The sequence below is a fragment of the Macaca thibetana genome, chromosome 3, assembly GCF_024542745.1.
Source record: "Macaca thibetana thibetana isolate TM-01 chromosome 3, ASM2454274v1, whole genome shotgun sequence".
Classification (NCBI taxonomy): Eukaryota; Metazoa; Chordata; class Mammalia; order Primates; family Cercopithecidae; genus Macaca; species Macaca thibetana.
In genome coordinates, this window is record NC_065580.1 from 29,682,287 (window position 1) to 29,698,280 (window position 15,994).

Consider the following 15,994-nt stretch of genomic DNA (forward strand, 5'->3'; position numbering starts at 1 on the left):
CTTGGATGCTCAAGTCCTTGATATAAAATGGTAGGTAGTATTTGCATATAACTATGTGCATCTTCCTGTATATTTTAAATAATCTCTAGATTACTTATAATACCTAATATTATGTGAATGCTATGTAAATACTTGTTTTACTGTATTGTTTAGGGAATAATGACAAGAAAAAAAAGACTCTACATGTTCAGTACACAAGCAATTTTCTTTTTTTTTTTTTTTTGAGACGGAGTCTCACTCTGTCGACCAGGCTGGAGTGCGATGGTATGATCTCGGCTCACTACAACCTCCGTCTCCCAGCGATTCTCGTGCCTCAGACTCTAGAGTAGCTGGGATTACAGGCATGAGCCACCATGCCTGGCTAATTTTTGTATTTTTAGTAGAGACGGAGTTTCACCATATTGGCCAGGCTGGTCTTGAACTCCTGACCTCAGTTGATCTGCCCATCTCGGGCTCCCAAAGTGTTGGGATTACAGGCACTAGCCACCACGCCTGGCCTCACAAGCAACTTTAAAAAATATTTTTGATCCACAATGGTTGAATCCATGGATGTGGAACCCATGGACGTGGAAGGCCAACTGTATATGTTAGCATTAACCATACGTCAGAATAGTACCAGCTGCTAAAGAATCTACTGGGTGTTTCACAAATGTTTATAGCAAATTCTGTATTTTGTAAAACATTCTTTTACTACAGAAAACATTCTATGACACTTAACACTATTATCAAAAAGTCTGACCTGGACCTATTATTGTAGGTAAAGCAGATGTTAATTGGTGTACCTAGGATTTCTGAAATAATGTCAAGACTTTCTTTGCCCCTACAAACCACCCTAAACACACACTTATCACCAATGTTCCCAGAGTACCAGTGTGGCAAGTTTTATACTTCACATAGGTTTATACTTCATGTAGCCTGGATATCAAAGTGACAAAAATTTTATATAATTAAGGAGTACAACTTGATGTTTTGATATACGTATACATTGTGAAATGATCACCACAATGCATTAACTGTGAAATTATCAAAATGGAGTCACTAATGTCAAACTCTAACAAACAAAATGGACTTGAGGTCATGGAGGAGGGGCCCTCATTTGAGTATGCCTGTGATGGGAACTATGCAAAAAAGTCCTCAAAACCACAGTATTCTAGATAAGCCACTTACACAAGGATACTCACCTAACAATCAATGTCTCCACCCATGAGCTACTGCCAACTCCTGCAACAAACTCCTGCAACAATGGTCTTTGTTTCAAAACAGTTTATGTGGACTTTTTGTTTTTAAAAGCTTCCCCTTTGCCACAACCCCTTTGGATGAGCCTGTGGTCAGCTATAGCACACATATCCCAGATTGCAATCCCCTGCTATTCCCAAATAAACTCTGCTTTGGAGAGTTGGTCTCTGTTGTTCATTTTAGGTAGACATATCTTGTTGTTTAAGTTAACAAGTCACGGGATCAAGAAACACTTCATCTACACCTTCATCTAGATGAGATCCTAGAATTTAGGTCTCACATGACTGGATAAGATTTTTGGTCTTCCTTGAGGAGGGGCTGTGTGTTATGTGTAATATAGGAGCAGATATTCATGACCAATTCACTTTCTCTACTATGAGAGTATTATACCACCTGTGTTTACCACTCTGTAGGTAGAGTATGCTTCTCCAGTCTCATGTTAGGCTTGTCCACATGATTTACTTTGGTCAATGGTATATGAACAATTTTATTTATACCATATTCAAGCAAGAGCTTTGAATGTGCTTGCATGGTATGGTTTGTCTCTTGCTCCTGCTCTTCACTATAAAAAGTGTATGTCCCAAGTAGGGGCTATTCCATCAGTCTAGTGCCAGAAAAAGAAGACTGTGCTGTAATCCCAGCGCTTTGGGAGGCCGAGGTGGGTGGATCACGAGGTCAGGAGATCAAGACTATACTGGCTAACACGGTAAAACCTTGTCTCTACTAAAAAATACAAAAAATTAGTGGTGGCGGGCACCTGTAGTCCCAGCTACTTGGGAGGCTGAGGCAGGAGAATGGCATGACCCTGGGAGGCACAGCTTGCAGTGAGCCGAGACAGCACCACTGCAATCTAGCCTGGGCGACAGAGTGAGACTCTGTCTCAAAAAAAAAAAAAAAAAAAAAAAAAAAGATGACTGTGGAGCAGAGCCAAGCCAAGCAAGCCAAGCTGAGTAGAGCAGAGCTGCGGCTGACTCCCAGACCCGTGAACAAGAAACATTTGTCAAAAGTCACTAAGATCTGGAGTTATTGCTTGTCATAGTCTATCCTCAGGGAACACTCTGGGGGTAAAATAATATTTTATATATTAACTTTATTATATCCTTCTTTATTTTTGAGATAGAGTTTCATTCTTGTTGCCCAGGCTGGAGTGCAGTGGCGCGATCTTGGCTCACTGCAAACTCCGCCTCCTGGATTGAAGCAGTTCTCCTGTCTCAGCCTCCCAGTAGCTGGGATTACAGGCATGCGCCACCACGCCTGGCTAATTTTGTATTTTTAGTAGAGACGGGGTTTCACCACATTGGTCAGGCTGGTCTCGAACTCCTGACCTCAGGTGATCCACCCGCCTTGGCCTCCCAGAGTGCTGGGATTACAGGCATGAGCCATTGCGCCTGGCCTATATCCTTCCTTTCTATATCTGACTTTGAGGTTCTCTTGTGTTGAAGAATTTAAACACCAAATTTCTAATTCCAGTTCATTTTATTTTTATTAAAGTGCTTCAGTAGATGAACAGTGTTATCAACAATCAACCCAAACTTTACTGAAATATTCACAAAAAAAAATCCTCTATAAGTCATTCAAATAATGTTTCTCTATGTAGTAAAAGTAATCACCATTGGAGACTGGTGAATTTGAATTTATTCCTAACCACATACATGGATTCTTAAATCGGGAGATTCAGCCTGGTTACCTTAATATATGGGGCTGGCTGTCAATACCTGAAAGCTAGTCCCAGCAAATCTGTGAAAAAATGATGTGATTGAGAACTAATCATTTATCCTTAATGCTTCAGTTTCTCCATCTGCACTGAGAAGTAACCTTCCCTTAGAGAAGAGTTGTAAATAAATACAAAATGTTAAAGCTTAGCACACTTCTGTGCCTCAAAAAGCATTCATGTACATGCTTTTAAAAGGGCAACTTCTTTGTTCTTGACATAAATTGAATACTATCTGGCTTTAAAAGAAATTGATGGATGATTACTCTTTCCTTGAAAATTATCTTTTTACTCAAATCATATTAAAATCATACTAGTCTGACTGTAGATTAATTTACAGGAGTCATGCTCAGTAAATTATTTTGGTTGCAATAAGGACTACTCTCCTACTTAGGTAAAATTTACAAATTATTTAAAAAAGTTTCGTCCATTACTTACATTCTCCAAGACCTATCCATAAAGACAGAAATCCTGGTACTTTAAAGCACAAAGAAGTAAAATCCAAAATTTACCTATTAGATTTTGGTATTGCTCCCTTGGATACTGTCAAGTATTTTATTCATGTCCTCCAAATTATACTGTGGTTGACAAGGGGCAGAGTAAATAAACAAATTTTGACTAGATCTCCCAGCATAAAGTGACCTGGTGCCATCACAAAAAGATTCAGTAGTGACTAAGTTGGGGGAGAGGGGCAACATTTATAGTAAAAAAGCTTGAAGAGGCTGGGCGCGGTGGCTCAAGCCTGTAATCCCAGCACTTTGGGAGGCCGAGACGGGTGGATCACGAGGTCAGGAGATCGAGACCATCGTGGCTAACACGTGAAACCCCGTCTCTACTAAAAAAATACAAAAATTAGCCGGGAGCGGTGGCGGGCGCCTGTAGTCCCAGCTACTCGGGAGGCTGAGGCAGGAGAATGGCGTGAACCCAGGAGGCGGAGCTTGCAGTGAGCTGAGATCCGGCCACTGCACTCCAGCCTGGGGGACAGAGCGAGACTCCGTCTCAAAAAAAAAAAAAAAAAGAAAAAAGCTTGAGAGGCCGGGCACGGTGGCTCACGCCTGTAATCCCAGCACTCTGGGAGGCTGAGGCGGCCGGATCACCTGGGGTCAGGAGTTTGAGATCAGCCTGGCTAACATGGTGAAACCCTGTTTCTACTAAAAATACAAAAACTTAGCAGGCATGGTGGTGCGTGCCTGTAATCCCAGCTCCTTGGGAGGCTGAGGCAGGAGAATCACTTCAACCCGGGAGGCGGAGGTTGCAGTGAGCCGAGATTGTGCCATTGCACTCCAGCTTGGGCAACAAGAGCGAAACTCAGTCTCAAAAAAACAAAAAACAAAACAAAACAAAAAAAACAAAAACCCACAAAAATCAAAAACAAAAACATATGATCCTAACTAAATCAGAAACTTTTTAAAAAACTTTGTTTGTCTTGAGAAGTATGTGATTTTGCTATAAAAGAGAAATATAAAGAGGCTGGTATATCAATTCTTACATTTTCAATGAAACGTGCAATACTTTTAGGTAGAAACAGTATTGCTAAATCTCCACATGACACTTTGAAACTGTTAGCAATAAAAGGGAAAAAAATCATTAATCAACATTGGAGAAAAAGAAAAATGGTAAGCCGTGATGCTCTTACTGTTCTTTTCAATTAGAAAAATATATTGATCATGAGCACAAGTGGACATACCATCTGAATAAATAAAGCCTCCTGTAGTTAACTTGTCATTTAAAAAATGAATTGGATGAAAAGGATAATTTTCTGCAGTGTGCTCAGCCATTTTAAGACTGGAGTCATTTAAGAAAAATACGAAACATCCTTAGAAAGGACCTGAATATTTCATATTGGTTGTGGCTCTTTAAAAATGGCAGAGCATTCCATGCCCTATACAGAGTACACAAGGAAATAATTTTCACATTGAATATAGATCTCTTACAGAATGAGGAAAAAAACACTTTACACAACACCCTTTTCTATAACATGCAGTATTGAGGGAATAGTAAATCATCATCCTTCACAAAGAAGGTGCAGGTGCTCTAAAATAATCTTAGAGTTAATGATTTTAGAAAGAGGCTGTCCAAATTTGAAATTTAAAATGCAAACTTAATTTCAAAGTTGGTTTTTCCAAATCTCTGATAAGTCCTAGGAATCCAGGGTGAGCAAGAAGAAAACTTTCTCCTTATTTTATGACTGGTACCTCCCACTATCTGTGATGAATGCCATGGGTCAAATGCTGTAACAAATTTCCTCTTTTAGAGCCAGCAAAGGCTAGCCTGGTTCTAGCCAAGACTAAAGCAGGAAGAGGTCCTACCAAAGAGCTTGTCTAGGACTGATCCACCAAAAGATTTCCTAGGCCAACTGGGCACCCAACTGACCCCAGGGCAAGTTGATCATTTTGTTGTGATTCAGGATCCCACCCTTGCACCATCTCTAGGACCAAGAGCCCCCAGAAGAGCCCTGAACAATACTGGATGTTCTTAGGCTGATCTTCCTGTGGCAAGCACTCCTAGAACTGGTAACAAAGTCTGTATGGAAAGGGTAGGCAGAGCACCATTTACTGGAGCTGACCTCCATCTATTGATGCTTGTTGACAAGAACTTAGTGATTCTGGAGAAGCTCCTCCCAACAGATGGGCTGTGAAAACACCTCTCTCTCGAGCCAGAGCTCATATGAATAGTGGAAATCTTCAGGCAGATCCAACCTCTGCCCCAGCACACTCTGCAAGCAGTTATCCACAGGTGAAAATTCAGAGTCCTGGGGTCTGTCATACCGACGGCTGTTAAAAGCCTCAATGTTGGCCCTCAAGGTACATTCTTCTGCTTGGAAGTCCCATGGCCTGGCATCGATGTCTGTGTTGGAAAGAGAGGAAGAAAAATACATTTAATGCAAGACACTGCTTGTCTTACCACAGATCATGGTTCCAAAAATGGAACTGCTCAGAAATTTGTGTGTGTGTGTGTGTGTGTGTGTGTGAAAAGCAATGTACAAAGTAAGTATACAGCATGCTGACACTTAGGTTTAAAAAATACACATATGCCCACATGCATAAGCTTGTATATGCAGAAATTACCTTTGGAAGGGTAGCCTAGAAAGTAGTAATAGTGGTTACCTATGAGAAAGGAAATGAGGGCCCAGAGGGAGGTGGACTTCTTCTATTATATTTCCTTTTCATTATTTCCCTTTCTTACTAGCTTTATGTATTACTAGTTATATGTATTATATTTCCCAAAAGGGTAATTAAATTCCTTTTATGCAGCTTACCCTAGGGGATGAGAGTGCCATCTGAATGGAGTAGCCAGCTCTCAAGGAATGGGAAGGGGCAAGAGGGGTATAACATGGAGAATCAGAATGGACCAATTACTGAAGACTTTCCTGATTCTGTGGAATCTCCTCCAGCATGTGATAAATCTATATATCAGCTTATTTTAAGATGATGAGGTGACAGCTTCAATGAAGGTAAAAACAGAAAACAGATAATCTGTTTTGCTTCTATTCACTTAGACACTTATTTCAGGGCTAAAGATACAAATCTCCCAGATCTCTCATGTCCCACATGCAAGGGTTTATCATAAGGAAGTGTAGTGTGAGTTTGGGCTCATAATGGCAGCAACAACAGATGTGCCATTTGCAGGATAAAACATTTTCATGTTTGAAAAATGTACAATAATTTAATAGATAATTGTGCTTTATGTCTTATAGCAGAAGTTGCATCCTGGCTTGTTATGTGCCTATCATATGTTTCCTTTAGTTCTCTAAACCCTTTTTTAGTGAAAAGATAGTCCCTCACTACCACAAATTATGCAGTTGAGTTTCCCACATTTGGAGGAATAGCAGGGGTCAGCATATCTGGAGTAAAATGGATAAGCCTTGTCCTGGGAAAACCACCTTCATGATCATGGTATTTTCCCTGCCAGGTAAGTAAGTAGAGTTCTCTGAACTCTTTACTGCATCATCCTTTAAAATTCAAGCAGGTTACAAACCCAGCAAAGACAAGTCATTACCAAAAATTCTCAAATACAATTATGGAAATAATCGTCAAATACAAAACAATAAAAAAGCTCTCCAAAACAAATTTTTCCAAACTCTGATCAATCTTACAAGTTCTGGTAGTTCAACCATATCTTGCCTTCTGAGGTGAGGCAATGTACAGTTCCCAAGATTACCTAGAACATACTACAGCCAAAAAGGTTTAAACTGAATTCATCAAACCTTTAGATTTAACTTCAAGTTTACAGGTAATACCATAGATAGAGGAATAAAGTAGATACCACCACAAAGAAGAAAACAGAGAAATCCTTTTGCAGGACAACTGGCCTAGGTCTTCAATTAGTTAGCATTAATGGTGGGTGTGGGGAGACTGCTAGAGGCCAAGCATGGTGGCTTATGCCTGTAATCCCAGCACTTTGGGAGGCCAGGGCAGGAGGATCCCTTGAGTCCAGGAGTTCAAGACCAGCCTGGGCAACAGAGGGAGAGACTCCATCTCTACAAAAAAAATTTAAAAATTAGCTGGGTGTGGTGGTGGTATGCATCTGTAGTCCCAGCTACTTGGCAGCTGGGAAGATCACTTGAGCCCAGGATGTCGGGGCTGCAGTGAGCCATTATCATGCCACTGCTTTCCAGCCTGGGTGACAGAGCAACCCTCTCTCTCAAAAAAAAAAAACAAAACCAGAAAACAAAAATAATTAACATATGTATAACAACCACATGTAACCTGTGGTCCTAGATTGGATTCTGACTTGGAAAAATCGCTATGAAGTACATTTTGGGACAACTAGAAAATTGTGAATATGAACTTCATTAGATGAAATGAAAATGTACTAACATGAAAAGGTAGAGATGATGTTAAAAGAGAAAATTACAAAATAGCATACATAACTTGCTTTCATTTTAATAAAATATGCATATATATGTATAGAAAAAGATCTGGAGGAATATACAATAAGATGTTAATGGTGGCAATTTCTGGATAGTACAAATACAGCATAAATATAATATAGTAAAATGTTTGTTTGCTTATATTTTCTATCTTTTTTTTCCTAACTGCTTTGTAATAATAACAAATTGTTTTAATTTAAAAAATCTTTTGGAGAAAGCTGCCATTTAAAAGAATGTTTTGGAAAGGCAATTATCTCTCCATTTACTTGTTTTATAAAATGGATTTTCGTAATTTACATAGGACAAGGGTACATATTAGAATTTGAGGCATAACCTTAAAGTTTGGCGTATTAATGCCTGACCTATAATCACATACTTTTTCATCTAAAATATGTAACAATTCATGCCAAAAGAGGAGTGATAAATATTTATTTAGTTTTGTCTAAACCCCAGGAAACTCCAGGAAGTCAAGAGCTTTGGGAAGACTCACCATTCCCGTAAGCCCAGTCATCGTTCATGCGGTGACGCACTTTCTGGTAAATGGCTGACATGGTTTTCATGTTGCTTTTCCTCCATTGGCGCCCCAGGTACTTGGTCTGTATCTTTAGCAGCTTTAGGACATAAAGTTGCAGCATGGCCTGTTTGACCTTGAGGGCCCGCTTTAAGATTGGTGCCGATTTAAACACTACCAGCATCTGTTCATTGAAAGAGGGGTGGGATAAACATCTAACGTTTCTTGGAATTTCCACTTTACAGACAAATTAAACCAAACCTAGCTAGCCTCAGAAGTCCCTGGGGAGCTTTCAGGGATCTATGATCCAGGCTCTACCTAGATCTAATCTTCAAGAATATATAGGGGGGCTGGGCACGGTGGCTCATGTCTGTCATCCCAGCACTTTGGGAGGCTGAAGCCAGTGGATCACCCACCACCCTGGCCAACATGATGAAACCCCATCTCTACTAAAAATACAAAAATTAGCCAGGCGTGGTGGCATGGGCCTGTTATCCCAGCTACCAGGGAGGCTGAGGCACGTGAATTGCTTGAACCCAGGAGGCGGAGGTTGCAGTGAGCTGAGATCATGCCACTGTACTACAGTCTGGGTGACAGAGTGAGACTCCGTCTCAAAAAAATAAAATTTTATATATATATATATATATATATATATATAGAGAGAGAGAGAGAGAGAGAGAGAGAGAGAACTATTCCATTCATATTTTATTATTCAAAGTTTTCAATATTCAAAGCATATGGTATAAAATGAAAAGAAAATTTTGTCAGCCACACACATCAATTCCACTGTCACAGTTTTTTATTTTCTGGAGATAATTCTATGTATGCATACATTACTTATATTTTTTTGTTTTGTTTTGAAGATGGAGTCTCACTCTGTTGCCCAGGCTGGAGTGCAGTGGTGCAATCTCGGTTCACTGCAACCTCCGCCTCCTGGGTTCAAGCGATTCTCCTGTCTCAGCCTCCCCTGAGTACAGGCGCCCGCCACCACACCCAGCTAATTTTAGTAGAGATGGGGTTTCATCATGTTGGTCAGGTTGGTCTCAAACTCCTGACCTCAAGTGATCCTTCCACAGTGCTGGGATTACAGGCATGGGCCATTACACCCAGCTTATTTCTGTTTTTTAACACAAATGGTAGCCAACTACATATCCTGCCACACTGTTCTTTACCTGTTTTTTTTTATTGAATATATTTTGAAAATCATTCCATATCAGTATAGGACTGCCTCATTCTTTTACTTTTGTTGAATAGAGATGGGGTCTTACCATGTTGCCCAGGCTGGTCTCAAACTCTTGGGCTCAAGCCATCGTGCTGCCTCAGCCTCCCAAAGTGCTGGGATTACAGGCATGCACCTCTGAGCCTGGCTGCTCATTCTTTTTAATGATTGCATAACATTCTATTATAAGGACATACCATCATTTATTTAACCAGTTGGTCCTGCTTAATGAGCATTTAGCTTGTTTCCAAGCTTTCATTATTATTATTATTTTTTTGAGACGGAGTCTCGCTCTGTCGCCCAGGCGGGAGTGCAGTGGCATGATCTCAGCTCACTGCAACCTCTGCCTCCCAGGTTCAAGTGATTCTCCTGCCTCAGCCTCCTGAGTAGCTGGAATTACAGGTGCCTGCCACCATTCCTGGCTTTTTGTATTTTTAGTAGAGATGGGGTTTCGCTATGTTGGTCAGGCTGGTCTCGAACTCCTGACCTTGTTATCTGCCTGTCTCTTTCTCCCAAAGTGCTGGGATTACAGGCATGAGCCACCGCACCCAGCCAAGCTTTCATTATTATAAACAATGTTGCAAAGATAAACCTTGCACTTGTATCATTTGGGAATGTGTGTAATCCAAACAACATTGCTAGTTTCCCTGCTAGAGTTGCCCTGAGGGAGGGTCTGAGATTGGGACCCCTGAAAAGAAATGGACTGATAGGTAATCATCTAATATAGAATAAGTGCCCAGAACTATAAGATGCTAAATCTCATGCAGCATTCAGTGTCTATATATGGAGATCACAAACCAGGCAGCACACAAAAATTTACTAGTGATCTTTTAAAAATTCAGTCAGATGGACAACTCCATGATGTAAAACCACACTCACCATGGTCCGGGAATGTTTCCATTTGGTCAGTTTATTGAGCAGCCTCAGGAGGTTGATGCAGGAAAAGAGGTTCCTCCAGCAGAACTGGCTGTTGTCTCCAGCTTCCTATAATAGGGAACATCCATCATTATTTTAATACCTACAAGGCTTTAATTCCCACAGAAGCCTGGAAGTCAATGTTGGTCAGTTTAGGTGAGGCCTTCCTGTATGAAATAATACCTCCTCACCTTCCTGTTTCTTAACACACTGAGGTCTCCAAAGCCCACAGTTTGAAAACCCCCTCAGCTGCCAATCCTGGAAGACTCTATCTACAGCATGTTTTGGTTAGACAGATGATACATGAACACAGGAACCTGATTCAAGAAAGTTTTCTTGTATAGCTTATTGCTCTAGGATCAGAAAAGAGATGAGAGGATTTTACCCCTATATACAAGTACTTTGCACTTATATAAACTATGTAATTGTTAGGATTAGGTCTAATTCTTATAGATTTTAAACTATGTTGGATGGCTCTGATATCTATTATAATTGAATTTTTTTTTAAATCAACCTCAACCCTCCTTTATCAAACTCAACCCTCCTTTATCAAACCATATTACAGTCAGATGCTTAATTCTTCAGCATGGAAGGAAAAATGGCAGATGGTTTATTCTAATCAGGTATTTTTCTTATCTATTTTTTGATAGTTTGTGAACACCTAACCAGAGACAACAGATGGATGTCAGATTAAAAGCAGGTATCTACTCATAGAAACATTTTTCAGAAATAAAAATATGAGTCCTTATGTGAATTTGGGGCTTGCAAATACATACTGGTGTCAGAAGCTATATAAATCAATGAGCACACATGACAGCCAAACTAACATCTTGGAAATTCCTCACATCCACAATGTGATAGGAGAATGTAGGAGTAGACGACATGTAGAAGTGAGCTGCTGTCTGGTGAATGGAAAATTACCTCTTCCTCCCTCAAATTAATTTGAAGCAACACAGGCATATAGCTAATGTGGAATGAACATCTGAGGTTTTTGAGGGTATTAGGCTTTCCTAATACCTAATACCGAGAGCCAAAAAGTTTCAGGGAAATTTCTTGTTTAGAAATATTATTTATAGATCAGGTAATCCCAGCACTTTGGGAGGCCGAGGCAGGCAGATCGAGACCTGAGTTCAAGAGTTCGAGACCAGCTTGGCCAACATGGTGAAACTCCATTTCTACTAAAACAATAAAAAAAATAGCTGGGCATGGTGGCAGGCACCTATAATCCCAGCTACTTGGGAGGCTGAGGCAGGAGAATCACTTGAACCCAGGAGGCAGAGGTTGCAGTGAGTCGAGACCGCGCCATTGCACTCCAGCCTGGGGAACAAGAGAGAAACTCCATCTCAACAGAAATATTATTTATAAATAATATTCTCCATCCTATAGTAAATGTTCAACATTGTCCCAGGAGAACCATCTGTCTGCTTCTAGGGAAAACTTCTATGGGACTTTCTGCTCTAGTGCATCAGCTAGTCTGGCCTGCCCCAAATAGACCAAGTTCTACAGACATTATATCTTGTGCGGTTAAGAGAGACAGGCAGACTTTCAGTTTTTTTTTTTTTTTGGTGAGAGAGAGTTTTGCTTTTGTTGCCTAGACTGGAGTGCAATGGGGCAATCTCGGCTCACCGCAAACTCTGCCTCCCGGGTTCAAGTGATTCTCCTGCCTCAGCCTCCTGAGCAGCTGGGATTATAGGCATGCACCACCACGCCTAGCTAATTTTGTATTTTTGGTAGAGATGGTCAGGATCTCTATGGTCATGTTGGTCAGGATGGTCTCAAACTCTCAACTTCAGGTGATCCGCCTGCCTCAGCCTCTTAAAGTGCTGGGATTATAGGCGTGAGTACCGTGCCCGGCCAGAGTTTTAAATTTTTAAGACACAAGGGAAACACAAAACATATGGGATAAGCAAGTGTATTTCTACTGTGAGCTTCCTTCATCCTGATTTTCAATACAGTAGAGGCATAAAAAGCCTTGCATTCCTCAGTATCTCAAAGAATAATATGGGAGAGAAGGCATCCCCTTGTAGAAGCAGCATTGGAATAGATACCAGAATACCTGGATTATGGCCTCATCCCTGACTGTATGATCTTAGGTAAATCATTTTCCTTGTTTCTTGTAGGAGGTTGAACTAGCTAATCTTTAAGATCACTTCAGCTCTGAGCATTCTATAATTCTGTGATTTACGTGGACTTTCTCCAGTTGAAAAGAACTACCTCATTCTTTTTAATGGTTACCTAATATTGTATTGCAAGTATGTACCATAATTTATTTAACCAGTTGGCCCTATATTAGTAGGCATTTAGGTTATTACCAATCTTTCAATTTTTCTTTTTCTGAGACAGAGTCTGACACTGTTGCCCAGGCTTGAGTGTAGTGGTATCATCTCGGCTCACTGCAACCTCTGCCCCCCCGGGGTTCAAGCAATTCTCCTGCCTCAGCCTCCCAAGTAGCTGGGACTACAGACGCCTGCCACCACGCTCAGCTAATTTTTCTATTTTTAGTAGAGATGGGGTTTTACCATGTTGGCCAGGCTGGTCTTGAACTCCTGACCTAGGGTGATCTGCCTGCCTTGGTCTCCCAAAGTGTTGAGATTACAGGCTTGAGCTATTACGCCTGGTCTTTTTTTTTTTTTTTTTTTTTTTTTTTTGAGACAGAGTCTAGCTCTGTTTCCCAGGCTGGAATACAGTGGATCAATCTCGGCTCACTGCAACCTCCACTTTCTGGGTTCAAGCTGTTCTCCTGTCTCAACCTCCCAAGTAGCTGGGATTACAGGCACAGGCCACCACACCCATCTAATTTTTGTATTTTTAGTAGAGATGGAGTTTCTCCATGTTGGCCAAGCTGGTCTTGAACTCCTGGCCTCAACTGATCCACCCGCCTTGGCCTCCCAAAGTGCTGGGATTACAGGCGTGAGCTACCACATGCCTGGACCCCAATTGTTCATTATTATAAACAATGCTGCAATGAATAATCTTAGACTTATAACATTTGGCATTTGGGATATGTGACTGTAATCCAAACAACTTTGCTAACTTACCTAGCAGAGATGCTCTGAGGGAGGGTCCATATTTAAATCCCAAAAAGAAATGGACTGGTGATTAATCAAGTAAAGTTTTCTTTCTTTGTTTTGAGTCGGACTCTTGCTGTGTCGCTCAGGCTGGAGGGCAGTGGCGCCACCTCAACTCACTACAACCTCCGCAACCCGGTTTAAGTGATTCTCGTGCCTCAGCCTCCTGAGTAGCTGGGATTATAGATGTGCACCACCACGCCCAGCTAATTTTTGTATTAGGAGAGATGGAGTTTCACCATGCTGGCCAGGCTGGTCTTGAACTCCTGGCCTTAAGTGATTCACCCGCCTCGGCCTCCCAAAGTGCTGGGATTATAGGCGTGAGCCACCGTGCCCCACCAAGCAGTTTTAAAAGTGAAGTTTTGGACTGGGTGCAGTGGCTAACGCTTGTAATTCCAGCACTTTGAGAGGCCAAGGCGGACGGATCACAAGGTCAGATAGAGACCATCCTGGCCAACGCAGTGAAACCCCACCTCTACCAAAAATACAAAAATTTGCAGGGCATGGTGGCGCACACCTATAGTCCCAGCTACTTGGGAGGCTGAGGCAGGAGAATCACTTGAACCTGGGAGGCAGAGGTTGCAGTGAACCAAGATTGCGCCACTGCACTCCAGCCTGGTGACAGAGTGAGATGCCGTCTCAAAAAAAAAAAAAAAAAAGTGAAGTTTTGAGTAAGGGTAAGCCATTTGTGGCTGCTGCCTTTTCCTTAGGGCTCAGTCTCAAGAATTCCAGGAAAGGAACTCCAGTTTCCTCTTTGAAGATAGTCTCAGTTGCCCATGGCCTTGCTCTCCTTTCCTCCTCTTTTTTTCTTTTTTTTTTTTTTTTTTTTATTTTTTGAGACAGAGTCTCACTCTGTTGCCCAGGCTGGAGTGCAGTGGCGCTATCCTTGGCTCACTGCAACCTCCGTCTCCTGGGTTCAAGCTATTCTCCTGCATCAGCCCCTCAAGTAGCTAGGATTACAGGCACATGCCACCATGCCCAGCCAATTTTTCTATTTTTAGTACAGACAGGGTTTCACCATGTTGGCCAGGCTGGTCTCAAACTCCAGACTCTCAGGTGATCTGCCCACCTTGGCCTCCCAAAGTGCTGGGACTACAGGTGTGAGCCACTGCACCTGGCTGGGTCTTACTATTTTGCCCCGGCTGGGCTCAAACTCATCATCCTCCCACTTCAGCTTCCCAAGTAGCTGGGACTATAGGCATGTGCCAACTCTCTTTTCCCTCTGATACTACTTCCCCAGACAACTGTAAGTAGCTCTACTTCTCACATTAGATGCTGCCAGGAGCTGGCACTGAAAGCACATACACTGGTCAGTGGCTCTCTCAGGATGGCCACCAAACCCTAGCTTGTTTTGTCTCCCTTGCTTGCAGCAGGCTCTACCTGCAGCACTGCTCTAGCCTGTGCCTGTTCCAACCCAACAGATAACTTTTTCCCAACAGGTCTTTGGTTCCACAGGTACCTGTTCACATTTGCCAAACTTGAGAGTTTTTCTTCATGTTTATATTCATTTAAGGCAGGTCACCTTTCTCTATTTTTTTTTTTTCCAAGACCCAGCATATTAAAATGGAAGCCTCTATGAGGAGATATAATTTGTGAACAGCAGCACACGTCACATTCTCTTGTTCCTGGTACTTCATACTAGCCAAAGCAAGACCTTTACTTCCTTTGTATTAACTAAAGTTAAAAAAGAAAACATACCCACAACCTACTCTCACGAATATTTGTTTGCAGTATGCCTTAGGTCTAAATATTCAGTTCAAGGACTACATCCCACCCTTTCAGAGTATCTCCAGGGCACTAAGAGGGCTGTATTCTCAAAGATCCATCCATCACCCAGGTGAGTGAGCCAAGCCAAATAAAATCTAGGCTATGCCAATTATGTAGCTAATTAATTCAGATGACTAAGGGAAGAATGGAGCATTTCTTCCTTTTGGATTGAGGAATCATATTGGTTAGAATGTGAGCACCAGAAGGAATGTAGTTGCTCTAGTCCCAATTCTGTCATCCACAGAAACAAAAACTGGGGCCCAGAAAGGGGAAGGGGCTTGCCCAAGGTCACATGTTAAGCACCCAATCACCAGTACTCAGTCATTTGAAGACTCTTTATTTACTGTTCACCTTCTAGCTGCACTTCTGGAATCCTGCACACAGAAGGCAATTCAGAGGAAATTTAGTTGGATCCCCTGCTTTCCGAGCTTCTTGAAGACTCAATGGTGGAAAAGCACATTCTTTGGTCCTACCATAATTCGTACTTCAAACCAGAAGAAAATAATCGTTCCCAGGAAAAACAAGAACAAAAAACAGTGAGGTTTCCTTCTTTAAATGGAAGCACTTGACTGAATCTAGTCAGCCTATGATCAGATTGAACTTTTAAAGAAGGGCTACTAAGGGTGAGATCTAATACTATATCTCAAACCTCCTCAACAGCTTACTGAAGTCCCTGTGTGACAAACGAGCTCTG

At 41.6% G+C, this 15,994-nt stretch overlaps 1 protein-coding gene and 1 pseudogene across 1 annotated transcript in view; both read right to left on the reverse strand.

The window, feature by feature from the left end:
- Window positions 1-2,693: 2,693 nt before the first annotated feature.
- Window positions 2,694-15,994, reverse strand: part of STRIP2 (striatin interacting protein 2) — a 57,415-nt gene continuing 44,114 nt past the window's right edge. Inside the window, exons 19-21 of the mRNA XM_050782520.1 lie at window positions 10,430-10,534; window positions 8,311-8,515; window positions 2,694-5,794 (exon numbers count right to left, since the gene is read on the reverse strand). Of these exons, the coding sequence (XP_050638477.1) occupies window positions 5,544-5,794; window positions 8,311-8,515; window positions 10,430-10,534 (561 nt within the window). The 3' untranslated portion in view covers window positions 2,694-5,543. The remainder of the gene's footprint in view (window positions 5,795-8,310; window positions 8,516-10,429; window positions 10,535-15,994) is intronic.
- LOC126951898 (uncharacterized) lies at window positions 6,715-6,867 on the reverse strand (annotated as a pseudogene).